Source organism: Columba livia, chromosome 4, assembly GCF_036013475.1.
Source record: "Columba livia isolate bColLiv1 breed racing homer chromosome 4, bColLiv1.pat.W.v2, whole genome shotgun sequence".
NCBI classification, from domain to species: domain Eukaryota; kingdom Metazoa; phylum Chordata; class Aves; order Columbiformes; family Columbidae; genus Columba; species Columba livia.
In genome coordinates, this window is record NC_088605.1 from 48,220,573 (window position 1) to 48,243,574 (window position 23,002).

At 44.4% G+C, this 23,002-nt stretch overlaps 2 protein-coding genes across 5 annotated transcripts in view; both read right to left on the reverse strand.

Annotated features, from left to right (window-relative positions):
• FAM13A (family with sequence similarity 13 member A) overlaps positions 1 to 7,620 on the reverse strand; it is a 163,762-nt gene extending 156,142 nt beyond the window's left edge. The window contains exon 1 of the mRNA XM_065061512.1: positions 7,428 to 7,620. The gene's annotated coding sequence lies outside the window, so the exon portion shown is untranslated. The remainder of the gene's footprint in view (positions 1 to 7,427) is intronic.
• An 8,808-nt stretch (positions 7,621 to 16,428) lies between these two features.
• GPRIN3 (GPRIN family member 3) overlaps positions 16,429 to 23,002 on the reverse strand; it is a 75,940-nt gene continuing 69,366 nt past the window's right edge. For all 4 annotated transcript variants that reach the window (XM_065061560.1, XM_065061559.1, XM_065061558.1 and 1 more), the window contains exon 2: positions 16,429 to 21,430. In XM_065061560.1, the coding sequence (XP_064917632.1) occupies positions 18,937 to 21,321 (2,385 nt within the window). In that variant the 5' untranslated portion in view covers positions 21,322 to 21,430 and the 3' untranslated portion in view covers positions 16,429 to 18,936. The remainder of the gene's footprint in view (positions 21,431 to 23,002) is intronic.

Sequence of the window (23,002 nt, forward strand, 5' to 3'; positions counted from 1 at the left end):
GACAGCCTTCCTGAGTCAACAACATCTCCAATGTCTCAGCAGCAAGAGGGGATATGTGTGTGACATACCTAAAGAGGAGCACTTAGCAACATGCACAGCCGGCACAATAACCCCTTAGTTGTTGGTCAGGGCTGTTCCTCCACTCTGAGCTCTGTGCTGGAAGCAGAGCTGTCTGAGGGGTCCTCAAGAACCACAGTGATGGCTTTTTGCTCTGGTTCCCAAATATTGTTCTGAACTTGTGCCAAAGGCTTCCTGCAGGCTAGCATACTGCTGGAGAAATGTGTTATCCAGATAATATGTCGCTGCCCAACAGCTCATCCTGCAGACACAACAGTACAGACACCTGAGGGCTGTCTCTGTAGGATGCAGTTTTGAATATATCCTGGTCTTCAGCTGAGCCTCAAGTTGGCACAAACTTGTTTCTGATAGTTTTTCTGCTGGACATTTAGAGGGAAAGACAACACACTCTTCAAAGGAAAAGCAAACAAACAAACAACACAAAACCAACGAACGAAAAAACCCCAAACAAACGAAAACCACTGAAAACCAAACTTCTGATATCAGTGGAAGTCTTCAAAAAGGCCAGGATTTTGCAGTAATACGAGGGTATAAATATTAATACTGAGCAAAAATTTTGGGTCATCCCTCTTGTATCCATTTCTGGTCTTTCCAGGCCCCACCTACCAGAAAGAGAAGCATTAAAAATTTAAATGCAGTTGTCTAAGCCCTCAGTTTCAACACAGCAAAAATCTGCCTGGTGAAAATGATAGGCTTGCTGTTACTTTAGCCCTCCCTAAAATTACTACTTTAATAGTACAGTCTCACCGCAATACACTTACTCTTTACATAGGTTCAGCAAATGAGAACCTGACTATGTATTAAAGCACAAGGATGACTTCACTAACTCATTGCAGGGAATGGTGTGGAGGAGACCCTCATAGCTTACACTTTAAGCCCAACAGTAATAACACTAAGCAGAAAGCCTCAGTTTGTCCATAAAAACAAACAAACAAAACAAAACCACACCACAAACAATCAAAAAAAACAAACAAAAAATACCCCCCAAAACCACAAAAAAACCCACAAAACCACAATGACCTGTCAAGTATTACTAAATTTCCTGCTGTTCTCATAATTTTTCCCTGGATCCAGGTACATCTGAAGAGTTAAAGATACACTATTAATACCTTAAAGCAACATATGTTCACTCGTCTAATTATTTATACATTTCCTTGAGTAGCATAAGAAGCAGTTTAGCCAGTAGATTTAAAGAGTATTGAAGATATTTCTTAGAGCTAAGGCAGCAGCGTGCTTTTTCTTTCTCATAGAAACAAGCTGCAAAGAAGATGAACATTGATAATCAAGTAATGTTTTCTGCAGATTGGTGATATCATTTAGCCATGAAACACTCTCTTCCACATACCATCACAGACCATGACCACTTCCACTGCAACAAGCTGAAGACCCGTCGTAAAAGACAGAAATCTTTAGAAATCGGTGCATTATAGACAGAAAGTAAGAGATTCTGAATCATCGGAGAAACATTTGACCTTGGAATAAACATGACATGGCCTGGTATTAAGTTCTTTACTACCTCTTGCTTTCACCTGCACAAATTCTCTGGCTGCTTCAATACTGAGACCTTGAGCTTTCATCCCCTCAGGGCCTAGGGCTGCCATTAGGGCCTGCTATTCCCCATTGCTCAAGTTGCGCATAAAACATCCTCAGGAGACAAAATTGGGAGAGTCTCCTGATCATGCTGCTTTCAGAGAAAAAAGCCACACTGGTGCAAACTGAATATTTCCCCAACTTCTCCGTCTGTTTCAAGTGACTATACAGACTATGCCAGCTCCACCTCCACAGTTGGACTGTTTCTTATCAGCCCAGCTGCCTCAAGCTGCTGTTATGCTAGTACTGATCACCATTACCTCTCAGGCATGTCTTCACAGAGAATCTTGAATTTGCAGGTGCTCTCTGCCTCCCAAACCATCTATGCTTGAAGCAACCCATAAAATCAGGGATGCCCAATGTCCATTACTGTTGACTTTCACTACAGTGTGCATAAACCCCCCAATGACACCTGGTGAAGAGAAAGATCTGCCCTAGCAGCAGTACTGGAGATGCAATGTGCTCACCCACAGATGCACACTGTCAGCTGAAAAACAAACCTAATACACATCCATGGGGATGGGATTAAAAGGTGAGAAGTTTCCTGTGGCTTCCTGGCAGAAATCACAGCACTGGACTGGGTTTACACAACGAAGTACATATGTGAACCAGGCACAAAACTGCCAATGGGACTCTAGCCTTTCCCAAAATGCAGGGGAAGCAGCAGGCCCGTGTGGTATGGCCATGAGGGCACAGCAACATTTTTCAGCCCTGCACATGGTGGGCAAGAAAACCCCCAGGAGCCTTCAGGGATCAGAGGAAGCTCAAAGGCCAGGCTCTGGCTCTGCCATCTGTGGCTGTGAAGATCGCATCCAGATGTGGAAACAACTAGAGCAAAGGAGCAAGCCTCCCAATCAGTCCCGAATAGAAACGCTATGACAAGAGAATAATTAATTAATTCAAGAACACTTCACGGGAGGGACTGAATGCCCTACAGGTAGCACTAACAGCCCTGTCAGCTTCCCACAAATACTCAGTGACTCTGTGTTCAGGTAACAGCCCAAAGGTCATTCAGAAGGCAGAGCCGCTTTACACCAGGCACAGCACTGCCAGAGGGAGAGTGTGGAGGGGTGGTTTTCCTACCCCTCTGGGTCTGCAATCCCAGTCCTCTAGAAGTGGAATGAAACAGAACAGCAAAATAAAATTACTTGGGGCTGGGAGGTAAACAAATAGTCAATTGACTCTGAAAGGTGAATTTCTGGCAAGGGCCCAGTTAAGGTAAGCCTCAAAATGCAACTGTGTAGCATGTCTAACCTCCCCCAAAACAAGCAAACCTCAGTCTCACTGTCTACAAGACAGCAACTGTGCGAGTCAGATTCATGTCTTAGGTGCACTAATGTATGGAGTTATTCAGAACCAAAGCCAATTCATCAGCTGCTACAAAGCAACTGATGGCTTTGTTGCAGCCAATAGCTCTGTGTTCATTAACTCCAGCTGATAATCTGGCCCTTGGGACTTGATTCAGACAAATCTTTAATCAACTAAACCCCAACATAAGAAGCTGCAAATGCATTAGTGGACAGCCCATTGATTAGAACAGGAATAAAGAGGTGATTTTTCCATGTATGTTTAAGAGCCACGTTTTGTTGGGGTTTGTTTTGTTTTGTTTTCAAATCTAACATCAGACAGACCCAATATGTCCCTTTAGAGCCAGCTACATAAACCAGAGTCCCTGTCCTTACATATGAAAAACCACAGTGCAGCTGAGGAGTATGATATGTATTATTATTCTTGATATGCTGCAGTCTCATTACATTCCAGAGCAGTTGCCTAAGTCAATTGCAATGCCCAGAATGCTGGTGACTGCAGTCCGGGGGCTAGCTGAACTAAAAGCCAACTAGGATGCTGGACAATAGGTAAATGCAGATTCCCAACAGCTTTCAGAAAGAAGTGAAAGCTCTTCATTTTGCTTCCTGGTAATAATTTCCCTGCTGAGCAATGCTGCTCTGCTCTGGTGCCAGAAATCCTCCTGGAGCTCCTGCAGTTCAGGAATTGCTTTAAACTGAGCAACTCTTATGGATGAGGAACGAAGGAGTGATAAGACTTGTAGAGGGGAATCTTATTGAAAAGGTAGAGGTTGGATTAAGCTGAAAGGAAATCCATTCTCTACAAGCCCTGCATGTTATCCTAGGAAAATGACAGCATTAACATAACAACCCATCTGGCCTGAGCAGAAGGGAGCTGGGGCTTCTCAGGCAAGGTGAGGGTCCCAGGCAGAGCTGGCTGCTGGCCAGCAGCCCAGCTGTTTCCATCTTGCACAAGGACAGTTTGGCCAAAAGCCCAACATGAAGGTGACAGGAGATCATCTCCAGTGGGCTTCCTGCAACCTTGCTTTTCCTCAAGGAAAGCCTTGGCCACCTCCTTTCTTAGCGATCCAGGTAAGGCTGTAAGTACTAGTTGCAGGACTGTGGAGATGGCATTGAAGAGTAACAGAAGCACGTGCTGCCAAGGGCAGCCTGGGCAGTACAGAGCAAGTGGTGCAGATGCTGTGCCTTACTCACCCCTCTGCAGAAGGCAAGCTGCAAGGTGTCCCTGCATAACAACAGCAGAGGTGGCAAGGTGTCACAGGCAGCACTGAAGATTGTCATAGGTCTGTTAGTGATGCTACTGCAGATTTGGCTGGAAGGGGCCAATGCTTGGGTAGATCAACAGACAAGCATTGATTTACAAATTCTTCCAGGAAACAGCATTATTTATTGCATTGGATTAGCAAAAGTTCCCTGTTGCTTTTGGCTGCTTAGCAAAGGGATACAAGGGCTGTCTGCCTCCACTTACTGGGGACCCAGCCTGGAGGCCTTTGCTCCTGGAACCCCATGGGAGATGAGTAAGCTCAGCTTCTGGAAGGAACTATTTTCTGCAGGGTTATGTCCTTTAGGACATGGAAAACCCTAGTGGAGAACAGGTCTTCTGCAGGTTTTAACCAGAAGTGATCCTACTAGTCACCTGAACAGATTGCCTGCCTAATGTATGCCAGAGAAACATGTTGACTAATTTCTGTACCCAGCTGACTGAGCTGGAGCTTACTGGTCTTGCCTAAACACTCAAAAGTGATGTAGCTGGACAATATTCCTAGACTCCAGCACTGACACTATTCGATATTTGCCAGCCAGCATCACCTCACTGTGGTGTCCATACATTGCGCCCTATCCAGGCCATGACCTGATCAACAGCTGAGTGGCTTAAAAAACAAATACAACAAACAAAAACCAACCAACCAACCAACCAACCAACAACAACAAAAACACCACAACCATACGTGAGCTCTTCGTGTGTTGAAGGCAATTGGGTTAAAATGCTTGGGCTCAGTACAAGAGCTGTGAAACATCCTGCAGTGTGACTGCAGCATTTTCTGGCTCACCTGCTGTTAGCGTATCCTAGAGAAAAAATGTTCTCTTAGATGGGAGGTAACAGAGGGCACAGGCACTTGTTCAAGTGATAGGAAAGGAAAGGCTTTCTCCAGGTATGGCAGATAATTAGAAAATTAAGGAGCCTCTCTCTCTCAGACATTAAGGCCAAGGCTTAGAAGCCCAGTACTAGGATGCCTAGGTTCCCAGCTGACATCTACCTACACAGCAGCGCCAAGGAGTCCCAATTAACTGATGTCTTTGGGATGACCTATGATAAAAGTGGCATCTTAAGTATGCAGGAATCAAAACTGCCTCCACAATTGCCAGGCTAGCCATTCTGATGGCAGTTTATACAAAGTGACATAGTGAGGAAAGACTATGGTCCTGCAACTAGCCACTGCCTTGCTTGTTCAAGAGACAGAGAGAGCATTACTGGGGTCCGTGTCACTCACTGCAGTGAGATGCATGAGAGCTAAACCCTGGGCCGACACATCTGCCCTCTTTACTGCAAAGTTGTCACTCTTGTGAGCAAGAGGCTGTGTGCAAGCACTATATCCCCACGACCTAAGAAGTCATACTCGGTTCTCCCTTTGGGTTTAGTAGTTTCCTTAAGACAGAATGATATATTTGCAAAATTCTTCAGAAAGGTAACTGTGGGCAGAAGGGGAGCTTAGACGTCAAGCATGCCAGCCCTGAGCCATGGCAGCTGGCACTTAGAAGGGTGAAGGCGTTGCCTTTGCTAAAAAGCACATTTACCAGTGTGCGATGTTTTGCTGCTCCTAATATGCAAGCTTTACTTTATGTGACACTTTTAAGTCCCCTGGGCTTGAAATACAATTTAGTCTGTAGTTTGCTGAAATGCTTTATCAAGGAGGATGTAAGCTTGGTCATCATGTGTCGCATAGATGTATAGTCATAAAGAGGGTCGCTCTCTCCAGGGGGAACAATTAGCATTGCAGTGCAAGAGTCCTGCCAAGATCAGCTGGTTCCTCTTGGTTTCTGTTGACGTTTGACAGCTCATTAAAAGTTAGGAGGGAAAAAGATTGGATTTGCTTCACTTAGAAGCAAAGCATCTTACCTTTTTGCTTAAACAAGAAAAAGCAACCTTCACTCTTCTCAGGTTTTCTATGCTATGCCATAGCTAACAGCAGTGGAGGACGACTTCTGTTCACAATTATTGCCAACAGTCTTTTTGGACTTTAAAATTGATTCTTCAGTCAGATGTTAATTTGCACTGCAAGAAGTGATTTAGAGCTACCTGCAGGTTTAAGGCATACACCTGCATCAATTATGCTGAAGGCACCGTTTCAATGTAATCTTCGCAGTTTAGAGAGCTAAACCTCAGATTTTTATTCCCCTTTCCTCGTCTCCCCCAAATAGAAATAGAGACTCTGCAAGGCCAGATCCACTTCAAACCCTGCATACTAAAGGCACGGGGTGAGAAAGAGTTATATATACATGTGGCACCATAGCTGGTGCTGCTTGCAAGAACCATTATGGTGTTTGCATGCAGTGTGTTAGTTTGACATTAAAATCAACATAAGCTGTGTGTGCCTGCAGGCAATGTTTGGTCCCTGATAAACAAGGCGGACAAGGCTAGGATGTAAGCTGCAAGACAGAGAACTCAATAATTTAGCTCAATTTAAAAGAGACCTCATTTAAGATACATGACAACGTTGTATAAATTGCCAAGAACATCCAAACTACATGAGCACATTTTCCTTCTTCTGTTAGTCTTAATGCTGAAGCAAGTCCGCTGACAATAGCTTTTTATATATGTAAAATATTAAATGTCACATTTCTCTCCCTTTTTACTCCGAGAGGTTACCCCATCAACATACATCTGCCTTTTCTATTTATCAAAACCCAGTTTAGGAACTTTTCTTCCCCTAAAACCAATGTAAATTTAAACAGTTTAACAACTTCATATTTCTTTTCCTAGCTATGCATCTCTTGGCAAGAAAAGAGGGAGAAACAAGAAAACCTGTGGGGGAAATCCTGGCCTTACAGAGTTTTGTGTGCCTCTCTGATAAGTCCAGACACTCAGGCCGCTTTGCACTGCCTGGGCTGCTGTGACTGGTGGGAGCACAGAAACACCTGCTGCAGCCTTAGCTCTTTTCTACTTTTATTTGGATCTAACTTTACCTGTTCGTACTGTTGGTCTGCAAAGCAAGAACCATAAATCCAGCTGAGCATTTCAAACCATTTCTGGGCAGAGAACCAAAGCCTCTGCCAGAAGCTACACGTTTTCCTTCTTATACATTAATAGCACCATACACCCCACAAAGTGGAGTCCCTCCCCTCAACCCAGGCCCTCCATCCTCTCCACTTGCCAGATTCAAGTTTCACAACCCTTTGAACCAACCTTGAATAAAGCCATCACACAGGCAAGAATTCAATGTCACATCTTACCTGCAGCTCCCCTGATTCTCCCAGCTGTCCTTCAAGATGAACAGTCTTCTCCAAGCCATCATGCAGGGCTTTCCTATCTCTCTTGAGAGGAACTCTTATCCACTCTTATACCTAGGTCTCTGCTGCATCTCACTCCACCTTTATCAGCTGTCTTTAGGCTCTCATCTCCCCCACTTACTGGGATTAATTAATGAAGAGCACTTGTGCACCTGTCCTCCTGTCGCCATGCAGAGTCTCTCCTGCCTCCTGAGCTTACTGCACAACACCAATATATCTGGTGTTTGCAAAGGTGGGGAGAGATAGGAACCTCCTTTCTCACTGTCCTCCCTGGCAAGGTCCAATCTGCCAAGAACGTGGTTTAGAAACCAGTCTTACAGGAAAGGTGGTCAGGGAGTTTTCATCCAAACAGGCATTTTTCTTTCAATGAGCTATTGCTCATATTAATCCACATTGCAGCACTTTGGAAAACATGTCAGTCACTTGAGTTTTGAAAGCTAAGCTGAACTGTTTTAACAGTGCTGAAATGCTTTTGCAAAACAGAATTCATTCACCTGGAAAGCTGTGGGTCATCCCAGGAAAAGAAGCATTTAAACCAGCCCATCCCTTCCCCTACAGCCCTTTCTCTTTACTATCAAAACAAAGCACTGCACTGTGGTTTTTCTTACCAGTTGCACTTGTTTGTTGTACATCCTATGTTCTCGGCCAGGAACACTGAAAACAAACCTCATTTTCCCCCTAGCAGATGAAAATGTTGTTGTTGTTGTTATTATTAATAATAATAATAATAATTTTAGTTAGTCACATGCCCTTTTTAAGGAAATAATATACAGGACTGCAAGAAACAGATAATCTAGTTAAGCAAAACTTGCCAAACAAGTGAAAGAAGTATGACAATTCTTCTGGAGCTGGTATTGGATGCCTTGCAACTTCACAAAAGTGCATGATCAGAGCAGGCCATCAGGAAAGAGCAATGTGTACATTGCACTACTACACATGCTTGGATGAACTGAAGAGAGCAGTGTGCCCAAACACAGGGAGGCTTCAATGTAGTTTTTTCTTTTCTAACCTGCACTTGAGACAGAAAAGACCAGCTGTCCTGAAGCTGGGCACAACCTCCCACATTTGGAGCTATAAAAAACCTGTAAGCTATAAAATATAGCTCTCCTTTTGTCAGGAGCAACTTACACAAAAGCTCCAGCTTCTATTTTAGCAGAGATTAGGACAATTTAGGGATTGCCCTCAATTTTGCAGGCTCTCTTTACAGTGCTGTCAATTAGTTTGCAGTAGCTATTCCAGCCTGTATGTGGGCCAGGTTAGAAAGAAAACACACAAAATAAATGGGACAGATTTTCTCCCTGCAAACAAAGGAATGGATATAATGAGATGGTTACCACCACTCTGTGCCTGTGAGAACTGTGTGATCTTGGGGAAATAAATATCCAGTAGGAAAATATGACTGCTGTTCACTCCACCTGTGCTGCCACAGCCGAACAGGCCAGGGAACCTGGCTTTGGCTTTACAATAGAAAAGGGAGATGTGAGAGATGAGTGGCAGACAGGGAAGAGGCTACTCACCCACGTTCAGCCCAGGGAGCAGAAGCCATGTACTGGCTGTGCTGTTTACACTCAGTTTGATGATCTCAGGATATGTCACCAAAGCACAGAAACTCACACTAAAAACGCAAGACAATTGCTGGTTTCACTCATGGCAACATCCAAAAAGTGAAGAGCAGGTGAGAGTGAACAACCAACCACTTCACTCTTGCAAACCGTCCTTCAACATAATCTGAGCCAAGCTGGAAAGGTGAGTGAGTTTGGGAGGAGAGAAAGCACTGCTTCAGGTGTGTGGATGAAGGAGGCATAGCCTGCTGTAGCGTAAGCTGTGTGTCAGAGAAGTTAGGGTGAATACCAGGAAAGCTTTCCCAGTGTAGAGGTATTTAAGCATTCAGAGTCATGTCAGTAAAGGCAAGGAGATAAATCTGTAATAAAGAATACTACATATTTTTAACCAAAATGGAGCACATGCTACATTTGCATTTGTCTCACTTTGTAGGACTTACCTGATTACAGTGTCTTGCCTAAACTGCTGTACAGCTCTCCTTTTTCTTAGCCAGCATTTTTCCTTTGAATAGCTGGTATACATAAAGATACCATATCTTTATGTATACCATAAGATATGTCCGATTGGACACGGAGAGACGTTTGGATATGACCCGAGCAAGTGTCAGCCCTATTTACTCCCATTCCTTCTCTGCTGGAGCCAGGAAAAAACAGGGAAGCCTGTCCACTAGCTTCTGCCTTCAGAGCAGATGCTTAAAGCTTCTGAAACCTAATGGGAGCCCAGGCATTTCAGAAGGGTGAGTAACCCAATGCATGGAGCCAGTGTCTCCCCAGAGGCTTCTCCCTTAGCTTAAGACTTACTAAACCTAAGCAATTTGCCTTGTGAATTAATAGCTTGGTAACCGTCCTTAAAAAAGGATGAGACACAAACATGAGGGAAGAAACGTGATGTGCTCTGAAATCACAGGAAGAGCGGCTTCATGGGTGGCCTCACCTCTGCCGTTTCCCAGGTGGGCCTGACCTCTCCTTCCCAATCCCAAAGTGATGCAGCCCAGTGGTCCCTGGGTCAGTGTGGATGTGGATGCTGTGCAGAACCCAGCAGCCATTCCTATGCACCAGCCATCTTCTAACAGGTGCCGAGAAAAACGTGGGCATCGAGCAGTTGTGCTCCATCTGCCAGAGAGTTCTTCACCAACTTCTGTGAAACACATCCCTAATGGCTAAGCTCACTTATGTCTTTCTGATGTTATATAAGTGGATTTAGAGAAACAGCACTGCCATGAGCAGGTTTCTAATTAGGAAAATAAATAAATAGAATTAAGGAATTAATGCAGAATCTCAGCATGAATGAGCCAAATCCTCTCCTTGTGCCACAGTCCACAGCTATTGGAAAACTTTTCTTCTTTTAGGAAGTTAATTCATTACTATGATGGCACGGCAAAGGCAAATTCCTTTGTAGGCTGGCACCCACACTCCCAAGCTGTTGATCCCACTTAATTTGACTCCTGTAAGTGCAAAGGACAATGCTTTAGGAAGCGGGGTGCTCTGTGATGCAAGCAGCAGTACCCTCACTCACACAAACACTGCTGAAATACAGGTAGCAATGGGGCACCTGTTATTATTTCCTAATTTACACTGACAAATTTCTGTTGGTCCAAACAGGCAGACTGTCATTACTACTCATAGTTGTCTACTACCATACTGGGTATAGGTGTCCAGTTAACAATGGCTTTCTCAAGCATCCATAAGTCTCCACAACCTGACCTCAACAGGACATAAGTGCACTTCATGCTTCTCACAAATGAGGCCATATTTATCTGAATACTCAGCTGCAGATTTAAGTGCCTACTTCTTAAAACATTAGCTAGTGAAACTAGTAATTTATAGTTGTCCAAAGAGTATTTTGAAATTTGATGAGGAAATCTTATGGTTTCCACTCACAATGCTGCCACCAGCCACAGAGTGTTTTTGATGGTATTTGAATCCCTAAAGGCATGACGGTTTCTTTATCTGGTTAAAGCAGTGAAGCAGATACCCTGGGATGTAGTGCTGGTGGCTGGAAAGCTCATGTCCTCAGTAAGTCCGCTGATGCATGAGCAAGAAGCCAGACTTATTCTTTATCTTACTAAAACTGCTATGTTATATGGTATAAAATCTGGATCAGATGGATAATGAACACTGGTAATTATTGGTTTAATAGAATGCTAGCTTGTTTTCTGTACTGGTCCTTTTTCTGCTGGGACTGTACCCCTAGGGCTGGGAGTTCTGGGCTTTTTCCCTACTACATAAAGACTACATGGATGAAGTAGAAAAGGCAGACCTCAGTTTTCCTGCCTACAAAGAGAGACTGCCACTTGCAGCACACAGCTGAATGAACCCAGATACTGTAGGGAAACACCCCACTCCTGGCAGTTCGGGTTTGGGACTAATCTTCGGCAGCCACTGGCACACAGGAACCTGGATCATACAACCAGGAATCCAGCAAAGCTCATTAATAAAATGTCCTGTACCACTGCCCAAGCACTGGGCAGTTAGTTGATGTACCCTGAAGCCCAGCAGCCAACCACAAGACACAAGTATAGAAACACAGTAAAGGAAACAACTACTTTTGGAAAGAGGGCTCCAGTTTAGGGTGAGCAGCCAGAACGACCCTGGTAGCAGGGGAACTGTGCAACCATGTTATCTCAGGGGCTGTTCTGCTCCTTTCCCCTTCCCGCAGGAAAGAATACACCAAGATGGGGTCCTCATATCCTCTCGAAGTAGAGAGACACAGGGAAATACCATACCTGTAGCTCCACTGATCAAAGTACTTCACTGCAATCATCTGTTACCTTATGCTCTTTTGTACTCTGAGAGAAAACTTCGTTTCTTTTGGGGGAGGAAAATGGTTCAGGTTGCTCTGATGCTGATACTCTTGGCTTTGTACATGGTGTGCAGGCAGGCTGGTGGGTGGTGGTGGCAATCTGGTACAGCAGTGACACCACAGGGTTAAAATTCTGCCCTTTACAGCTCAACTCCTGGTTTGCTGAGCTGGATGAAAAATGTTTTGCTGTGTGGCAACCGGCTACTGAAAGGCTGAGTGAATTCATGCGGAAGGGTTGAGTAGCAGCCGCTACAGAAAAGCCTATGCTTATCAGCAGCTGTGAAAAGGCAATGTCACTTAACGCAGAAGGAAGCAGACTGGTCTCTTCTCTGGCAGGGACAGTGCATGGTGGCTTCACCACACTGAGCTTTGCAAGGTGCCAGGTCCCAGGCCTGAATTTTAAAAGCTCTGTCTTTCAGACATTCACAGATTTAGCCAGAATGGCCAGCAACATTTAAAAGTTCTTTCTTTTCCCATGTAAGCCTACAAATAGAGACCCATAATAATTAAGACAGTGTTTATTTTATTGTACTCAGCATGGAAACCAGGAGATGTAAAACAGCAAAACATTAAATTCCTAAGGGATTTGATCATGTGGATAACATTGCTTTAGTATCACTGTAAGACTTCTTCACATGCAAACTCCTGTTGGTATGTCTTGAATGAATGCCACAGTACACCTGGAAGCTTAATATTAGCTTTACTTCATACAGTACATCACATTCAGTCAGTGTAACTATAAAAATAAAAAAGCCACAATAATATTAGTTGTTGTTAGAAGCCTCCAAATTGGTTTTCTGCTGCTGCTGACTGATTCGTGGCCATCATTTTTGTGGTGTTTTCAACAGCCAGGAACTCAAAGTTCACACCCCCCCCCCGCCCCCGCTTTAGCTCTGGGTACAAACTCCCAATGCTTTTCAGCGTGCTAACGAGACTTATCTTCAGACTTCAGATGTGATTTTACATACCACAAATGCATGGATTTTTCTCCTCCATTTTACTGCAATTCTTTGGGGCAGTGCCTGGACTTGCATTTGACATACTTGAAACTACTGATTATGAACTGGGCTAAAGGAAGTGTTGTCAGGATGACCCTCCAAGCAGAAGGGTCACCTGTTGTAGCAGAGCTGCTGAGAAGCATCTGAGACTTGTGTTCTGCAGCAGACAAATGCTGAAGACTTTGCTGTCAGAATTGCCATTTATTTGTACTCCAGAGGGTGTCAGTCTAAGCAGAAAGCTGACAAAACTTAAGGTCTAGTGTTTTGAACAGGATTTGGTTGACATGATTCTGTTTCTAATGAGCTCAGATGCTTGTTTTTGTCCGTAGTCTTTGTGCAGAAACCAGTTTGTACATACAAGAGTGGATTTCCACAGAGCTCAGAAGCCAGTGTGCATCTCTGTACACCCCAGCCACTGCACTTGCTGTTGACTGTCTAGACATGGAGGTTGGTCAGCTGTGGTGGTTTTATTTGTTTTGGTTTTGTTTTTGTTTTAGCTATGGCTGTGGGAAGTTTTCTAGAGACCAGATAAGGAGAAAATCCTTGTTTCTGTTTTGCAGAGTCATCTAAGCTTGCCTCAAAGTTGTGAAAAATGCTAAACCTCTGGCAAGCAATCAGAAAAGCAAAGAGAAAAAATAGTCTTACTGTATGAGTAATTAATGAGACCTGTATGCATGTACACCCCTTTTAAACATGTACACCCCTTTTAAACATGTACACATGCACACATAAGCTTACCTACAAGCAAATCTTTTCCTAGAGAAAAAACTATTTATTCTCTGTGTGATTTGGCTCAGCAGTAACACAATATTCTTCTTTAAAGAAGCCTTAATGATGAAAGATGTTTCACATTGCAAAATCTTTCTTGCTGAGATTTGATGGAAAATACACATTATAAACTCAGGGATGGAAGAGCTGCTCAGAAAAGCACAAAGCAGATAAAACAATAAATCTCAGTGTTTAAAAAAACCCAAACCAACCCAAACAAGGATGAAATTCATGCAGCTTGGCTCAATTCAGCTGTAATAATTCATTCTTTCTTTTAAACATCGACACTGACTCGAGTGGGATAATTTAGGTGCCTAAGAGAACATTACAGCCATTTCAGGTCCATGGACCACCACAGCATCCAGTGACTACAGAGATATTTGGTAGTGTGCAGCATTTAGATAAAGATCTATGTGCATATCATTGGGATGACAGAAAATGCTGACCACTCATACAGGCATCAGAGAGTCATCAAAAAATAAATCATCAGAGGTTCAGACATTACAAAAACAGGGGGAAAAAAAGAAAAATGAAGGGAGAGTTTCCTTCAGACCACAGCCCTTAACTTTCCAATACCATGGAGCCTGTTGATCAGTTGTCTCTCATTCAGAACAGCCATTTCCATAAGCTGGGTGTGAAATACTTACTCTGTCTTGGTAACCTTTTGCATTAATTTTCAAAAGGTGTAGAAGGATAGACACAGAACAAGACAATGGAGCTAATAAAATCTGTACTTTGCTACAAACTTGGCACATACTGAGCTAAGTAATGAAACACTGGTATGGTATTAATAGATTCCATCAAGTTTCCAAACTGAAAACCAGTGCCAGACAACTTGAACTTTCCATCAATTTCAACACTGATTTTCATTTGGATTTCCACTTCTAACTTTAACACTTCAACATAGTAATGAAATTCAAGAAAAAGCTAGTGTTATCTTTAGAGCATATATTCACCTTTTCTGAATCCTTTGAATATACTTCTCTGAACAGTGCACTTTATAAGCTCTTATATGGTAGTAGCGATAATAAACTAAGGTTGTTTGCCTAGTGGTTTTGTTGAATTGTATTTGGATATATCTATACATACTAGCAAAATATACAGCCTTTGGAAATATTTGTTTTCCTAAAAGCCATGAGACACCAACAATATGAAAAACGTGTGAGCTCAGAATGAACGAATGTGCAAAACTTAAGCAAAACATTGGCTTTACAGCCATAGGAATGGGAATTCCTTGTGAAACACCTAAATCATCTTAGTTTTATTTCTCATTGGTCCCTCCCCATGTTTCTCATCAATTCAATCTTGTAGATTTAAAAGCAGGTTTCCTTCCTCTGAAATGGAGAAGACTTATTCTTGTCCCTGTCCTTCCATCTCTTTCCCCACTCTTTTTTCCAAACCAAGTCAGCAGAAGCAAGGCAGGACTTCAGCACTTGTGCCCAAGGCAACACAAAGCCAGCAGACACCAATCAAGCACACACAGACAGTGGTGGAAGTCACAGCCTCATGCTAAATCCAGGACTATATTGCAAATTGCCTGCATTGCGGTTCTGCTTCAACTCAGGTTTTGCTTTGGCAACATTGAAATACGCTTATTCTCATCTTTCCTAGTGGAAAGCTCCTGAACTGAAACTAGAAGTAATTCTTCCATTCTCATTCACTGCTTTTGTTAATAGTTCTGGCCATGTCAACCTTCCCAGAAGATGCAACCAACAGGGAGGAGTTTACTGGCAATTAGCTTGTTTCCTAAAATTTCTCATCTTGCTACAAACTGAATTTAAGCATTACTTCAGCTGGCTAGGCTGCAACACAGGTCTTTATGTTTTTTTCTCCTCCATACAGATTTGATCTTGAGAATGACAATGGTTTTAATCCTCTTTTTATTAGCCCAAATGGATTTCCTTGGTTGTTAACCATTCAACCAATGCAATGTGATTCTGAGACACTGGACAGAGAAAAAAAAGTGGGGCGGTGGCACACGGACCATCCCCCCCTACCTTCTGCCATACCACTACTCCAAACACACTTTCATTTTTGGTGCTGACAAGACACCAAGAACAGTCTTTCTTGGCTGCTACAAGACCACTGGCATGCATAGTATTTGCTAATTGCTCCTCAAAACATGGTTCTATTTTGCTGCTGGTGAAAGATGCATCATCCCTATGAAGATTCACATTGTTATTGTACGCAGGAAGAAGCATAAATTACTAGTGTTAAACTAGCAGGTTGCTTACAGTCTGCCCTAGCAAGGCAAAGTGAAAACCTAAAATACTTTCCATGAGCTATGCTGGTGATTATCAACTCATTTTTGTTGTGTTGGTTTTTGGCAAGTTATTGCTTGGCTTCAAACACATGCCTGAAGGACTTCTGTGCCCACCAGGAAGCGTCACTGACATTTTGCAGTTTTTCTTTGCACTTGTATTTTCCCAGAGTACAAAAGCACAGTGCTCTGCTGACCTCTATGGTTTTTCCAGTTATGCCTGTGCAGTTCTTCAGATGCATCCACTTGGTAGCCTGCCTGTCAGCGTTTTGTGGCATGTACATATTGGTGAAGTTTTCCTGGAAGAAGGGTCAGTCAGGGTGGGAGGTGCGGGTGGACTGGCTGGTGAAGTCTTAGAGCTGCAAGCAGCTGCTGGGGACCAGGAGAGGTCTCCCATTCCCCATGAAGAAGAGTTAATTCTAGTGCTGGCCCAGCACCCTGCTCATTCATTGCCAAGCTCAGTTTGATTTCAATAAAGCAACTCATACCCATATGCTAGAAATAGTTTGGAGAACTTCAGCTAAACGATATAAAGTTCATGGAAATCGGTGAATGCGCGATAGCCATTTATTCTCCTCTGGAAAAAAAATATGACAATCCACTTATATATTCAGACGGAACATATTTGTAAAGGGACAGTTCAGAGTAAGCTGTCTCACAACAGTACAGCGAGGGGGACAGCAGAGTGAGGGATGCGAACTGAGCCAAGGGACATGGTTTCGCAGGAAGACAGGCTGGGCAGCAGCAGCAAGGGAGGGGCTGAAGGGAGGCAAAAGGAGAAGCAAAAAGCCTTGGACCTGGACAGGACACAGCAAACATCACAGAGAACCTCTTCAGGGCTGACACAGACACAACATGGGAAGAGACACAGAACTTGTCAACTAACCTGACCTAATGAGACTGCCAATATTAATCCCACACAAAATTTCACATGAAACTCACATCTTGGACACTGCTAGGAAGGGTGTGGAAACAGCAGTACCAACAGAAAAAAGGCAGGAGATTTTCCTCCTTGTAGGCTGATGTGGGAAGACACACTCTAACGTGGTATTTCAGAATCGGCAATTCAGCATCAAGTGGGAAAGGACTTGAAATAATGTAGAGAAATGCAATAAGGATGTGCCACAAAGCCCCCAGATATATACTAGCGGAAAATTAGGAGTCAATTCAGTACTATGCCTAGGGGCAACACCTTTCATTGAGCTAGGTTAAAATACTGTATCTTACAGTATTTTATCTCTCTGCTGGGCAAAAATTGCCCCAAAACAGCTGCTTTGAAAAATTGGCAGTTGATAGACTCAAAAAGTCTGGCCTCCTAAATAAAAGGGAACCATACCAGGTCTGCTTCACAGGAAAAAAAACCAAACCAAACCAAAAACTCATTTACACAGTGTAAACTTGTAAGATTTACAGAATAATTTGGAAGAGTAAGATCTACAGAGTAAGTCCAGAGTGTGGTACTAGAGACAGAAATAAATTATCATAATGATTCATGAAAAATCTTTAATGGAATAAAAATAACACCTGTTTAACTCTAGTACCCTGCAGGATTACAATATCCAAATCCTCAGTGCTTTGCAGGATTGAAAACTAAATTTTCTACAAACTGTAGGAGTTCCCCAGCCTCCCATCATGAACTCTAGTGGACAGAAGAAAAAGCTAGTGGGAAACACATTTCCCAGGTTGAAAACTAAAAATTGAGAAATGTGACCAACATACATTTGAGACATTATTGTATATCACACTTCTGGAGAAACAGTCACTAAGCTACCTTTTATTAGCAGTTTCTACAACTTTTCTAACATTAGAAATACATAAAAGATTGTCTCAAGATTTCAGTACTTCTGTAAAGTAAATGTTTCAAGTTAACAATATAATGGTTTATAATATAGAGAGCATTAGGTAAAACAAAATCTGCACAGGCTAAATAAATGGTATTCAGGTTATGAAAGGCAAGAAAAGCACTAAAATTCTGGAAAAAAAAAAAAGTAGAATATTTGTCTAAGGACTTTAAAGGGAGAAAAGTCAGTGTAACACACTAGACATGTAGGTTCATGGACCCAGACGCACAGGACAGTCTGTTCCTATGGGAAAACACTACTGTGCATCTCTGGAGAGAGAAAAAAGATGCACCCCACTTCACAGAGTGATTTAGAGGAGAGGTGCTCAGCACCATGGGATGCTGGAAGCAGGGGCTGCCCACCCCGGCTGAGGAGCCAGACCAGCTCGCTGCTTTTGAAGGACATGGCTGGAGCACAACAGCATGAGGGCACCATTCCATTGGGTGCAGGTACATCTGCTGATGTGCTGATGCATCCCTTGCTTGTATCTTAAGCATGGCTAATGCAGGAGAAAAAAGCCCACAGAACTTTTCCTTCTCTCATCTCCCCTTCTGGCCATCAAAATCTCATTGACTTCACTTCTCCCAAAGAGATAATCCTTTAGCCTTCATCCTCACTCTTTGCCTGATTCTCCATTTCAATAAGAGGGGAAGATCTGGCTCTCTGGGGCTCACGTGAGAATGGTTCCCACAGGATCCACAGAAGTGAGACTGCTCAGTGATGAATGTCCGCAGCCTTTTCACGCACTTGCCTCAGCGTGGGTAACTTACACACCAGGAAAGTTGTCTTGTATTAGGTCTTTACAGGTGTCGGACCTTAGGTTCACCTCACCCAGCTTCCCCCAGTCCACTCCTTTGTGTAAGACCTTGTGATACACACAAATAGCTTTCCATAATGACTCTGACAATATCTCTGCCTCTTGCTTTAGCAGAAGGTGCTGCTCTCCCTGCAGCAATGTGGCAATTTTAATTTGTGCTCTTGCTCAGTGCCTAGCATTTCATCTGACAGTAGTTGGGATGGGGGCATAATGTGGAAATACACCAGCTATGGCAATAATAACGGTGTGATGGAGCACGTGGCTACTCAGAAAACAAAGGGGAATAATTTTCCGCTGTTGCTGCATCACAACCCCAATAACACAACTGAACAGCAGGACTCAAGACTTGAGGGGAGGGATTCTCTCTACCACAGCAGACAACTACACATCCCTGCAAACCATGTCAGTCTAACACAGAAGCAGGAGTGGGTCGGACACAGCAATTAGGACGCCTAAAATTCTGCAGCATGGACTGGAACACGTTGTGCTGCCTCCCTTTCAGTTTTTTATTTGAGGATGTATCTGAGGAAATAGATTTCCGGGTCTGACTGTTCTGGGCCCGAATCAGTTTCTCGTGTTCCCGTATTTGTCTCTGTAAGTGGTTCTGGATGGCAATTCCCAGGGATTCTGGGTCAAGGGAAGCACCATAAACTTCCCATGTCATGCCTTGCTCATCCCAAACAACATCCCTGACGTGCTTGGTCTGCTTCACCTGCACTTTTGCCTCCATGGCCGGAGTGGGCTGCTTTTTGTTTTCTCCCAGGTTTGGCAAGGCCTGAGCTGAAGCAGGAACAGCTGCTTTGTGGACCTCAGATCTGGACTCCTTGGCTTGGAGGTCCTTCTGCTGGGGAGCTGCTGATGCCTCCAAGGGAGGGGTGAGATGTGCAGAACTCACACGCAACTTGGGTGTCAGTCCTGCCTGAAGACTCTGGCTGCCAGCCATCTGAGCCTGGCCAGCATCTCCCTGGCCTCTGCTCTCCTCCTTTTCACCTGCATCCTCTGAGCACACTTTTATGCAGACAATGGTAGGCTGGCTGCTAACATTCATCACTCCTTTAGGATCAAGCATCACCGAGTCTTCTTCCTTTGGTTTTACCGCAGACTGATTAGGGATGGCCTCCCCTTGACTCGCACCCTTACTGTGCAGACGCTTTTGCTCAGAGCTGCCCAGGACCTCCTTCTGCTTGACTTCACCACCTGTGCTACAGAGTAAAGGCAACTGACTGCTTCCTGCATCATGGACAAGATCCCGCATGTTGTTCTCAGTTCCTGGGAGAGCGGCAGCAGAAGTGGTTCTTGGTTCACCAGTGCCAGACTCAGACTGTGCTGGAGTTCGATTACTGGAGTCAACTGCAAGCTGCTCAACAGGGATAGGCTTTGGTAGGACTGAAGCATCCGTTGGCAGCTGAGCAGCATCGTTGCTGCTGTGAGTTGCACCAATCATTTCAGCATTCCTCACAGATGTTCCTTGGGAGGCAATGGCTGCAGGGGAGAAGGGGAGCGCAGGTTTTGCATTATCTGCTGACACCAGAGACACCACATCAGATGGGTCCCCAGGTAGTTTGACAGGCTGGGTTTGGGCTGAAGCAGTCATAGCCATAACAACAGTTGATTTTGATGTGATACCAGGAGAACATGGGGACTTTTGTTGTGAGGAGAAACTGTCAGTAAGTGCAGATTGGCTCAGCCTCATACCTCCTTGGTAAATAATGTGCAGTTCTTCCTTCTCCTCTGGAGCAGGATTCCCTTTTAAGAAGGCAGCAAGGATGCTGGGGCTGGTGGAGGCAGATTTGCTCTCCACAGTAGCGACGGCTTGAACCTCAGCATCTCGCCATGTCCTGCTTACTGCTTCCTGAGTTAAAGAGCTGCTCTCCGGCTGAACTGTCATTGTACCAGTTTCTCTGAATTTGGAGAGCTGCGTGTGGCCTGGAGTTCCGGGCTTGGCATCTGCATTATGTACGAGATGTGGACTTTCATGGCTAGACTGGGCTGGTGCCTTGTTGCTCTGCACCACTTCAGTTTTATCTGTGGGAAGCAACTCCATGGTGTCTGCAACCCCACTTTTTGCCTCCAAACTGGTCTGTGGGTTTCTCCCCAGGTCAGCTTCGGTGTGCTTCACTGATGAGGCTGATTGACATGCAATAGAACCATTTTTTTCTGCTCTGTCTTTTCCCCCTCTTTGCAGAGGGTGTCCCTGAGAAGTACAACAGGACTCGTCATCTCTAACAGAGTCGCCCAGGGAAGAATAATTTAACACTTTGAGTGCTGGCTGATCATCAGTTCCCAGAGGTTTCAGGGCAGACTCATCCATTTGTGTCAGGGAGCTCATTCTCACCTGGCTGCCCTGCACAAACTGCTGGGAGCTCTGGGGGGCTGGCATCATCTCTGGCCCCTGCCCTGCCAAGGGGGCTCCCGCTGCAGTGGGGGCTGCTGCTGCCAGTCCCTGGCTGCCTGCTGGCCGGGAGTAATGAGCAGGCTCTACGGCTGCAGGACACCCCTCCACAGCTTTGTTGGTAAGCCCTGGAGGGAAGGCTTCCTGCTGGCTAGCATCATCCTCGTGGCATCGCTCACACCTCTGCACACTGGCAGCTGCTTTGCATTTCAGGTTGAACAAGCAAACTCTAGCAGAGCCGGATGGCATGCATGGAAAGCCATTGCTGGCCCTCTCTCCATTGGGTAGGTGGGGCTGGCGCTTCGCAGACTGCAGGTCTCTCAAGTTGTCCTGCTCCACAGAAGCTGTCACCAGGGAAAGCTTGGCAGATCTCAGAGGATCTGGTACAGTCCCCATGGACTGTCTTCGAGATGTGGTTTGTCCTCAGCTTCTCCTCGGAGTTTTCTTGTCAGGTGGTGGGTATAACAGGACAGGCTGTCAGAGACAGGTTTCCTGTAAAGCTAATCTGTTAAATGAAAGAAACACAGTGTTAGCAACAGTCAGATTTAAGAAGAAAAAGCACCCAGAACAGATTGATTTTACAGCTTGGAGAAAAATTTGCAGGTAGGAGAGAAAGTGAAGCATCTGATTCTGCCTAAAAGTCACATAAAAGGCACAGATTTCAAGGATCTCCCAATTCCAAGGTCTGGATGAAGAAGAAAATACTAGTGACAAAGCGACAACAGCTGCCCTGTTGTTGATACATTAATGAAAACATAATGATATACCAAGAGGGAGGAAAACACCCTAAATATGAAGCAAAAGCAGGGATGAATGGGAATGGGAGCAGACTATGTGTGGAAGTTTGAGATCACAAAGTAAGCTCCCTGTGATAAAATCCTCTAGCAAGCCACCTATGAAAGGAAAGGTGCTACCTTGCCTGTTGTGTGTCTGTGAAGAAGAGAGCTGATTCCCCCAGGATCCACCCTGTGACGTCGGTGGATCCCACACCTTTGCTGAGCACCAGTTTCCCCTTCTTCTCATGAAGAATCCTCCTCTAACTCCACTACAAACAAGGACATGGTCACAGGGGGCAACAGGTCAATTCAGATTAACATAGATGAACTCAGACCTCACTGGTAAAAGGAATACAGAAGGATGACACCTGCAGATAAACACCAAAAGAAGGTACTGCACCATACAGCACTGGGGCTGTGCACATACTTACTGTTTTCACATTTAGATCCTTTGAAATGATTAAAAGGAAGCCAGCTCGATTAATAAATGGAGGCACAGATGATCTAGAAATCAATTTATGAACAGGTGCTATGAAACTGGAAAGGGAATATTGCAGCACCACAGAACAGGTGGGGCCAATGCCATGCCCAGTGAAACACTGGGAAGGGATTTTAAGCAGGTGGAACAGGGTTATCTGGGTTGAAATCCAGCCAGGATTGCAGTGAAGCCATTGCTTCAAAGAAGAGGTGATCTCCAAATGTGCTTGTTGGCTGGCCTTTTAAAAGGACTTAGCACTGCCCAACCTGGATTCTGCTAGAGGCTAAGGGCTGGATGGGTCCCTGTCAGTGGCAGCAGAGGGGTGGTGGCCATTGACAAAGTTCCATGCCAGTCTTCCTTTAAACTGCAGGCTCCCTATGCTAGTGATAAAGGCTTTCCCCAGCTTATGCTGCCAGCAAAGCATGGATATGAGACTTGGGAGATGCACCAAACATTTAGTTTTATGTTAACCAGAGGGTGATGCTGGTAAAATTATTTTACCTTTGTGTGCCCGTGTCTCTGCAGGCACAGAGTGGGGTCTCCTTTCCTACATCACTTGGGAGATGCTGCTGGAGGGAAACGTGTGATTGCTCAGCTGTTCCAGACCCTCGCTACCCACTAGCTGTATCAGCAGAAGCCCTTTCCAGAAACATCTCTACTCTCCTTCTCTCAGCCTGAATGGCATTGGTATGACTTCTTTAGTTTCTGTAAAATTAATCCTAAATTTCAGCACCCTAGGGTGCCTAGAAAGAGCAATGGGAGAAAAATACTCAATGAAAGGAAAATGAAAACAAACACAGGCAGCCTAATTTTCTGAGAAAAG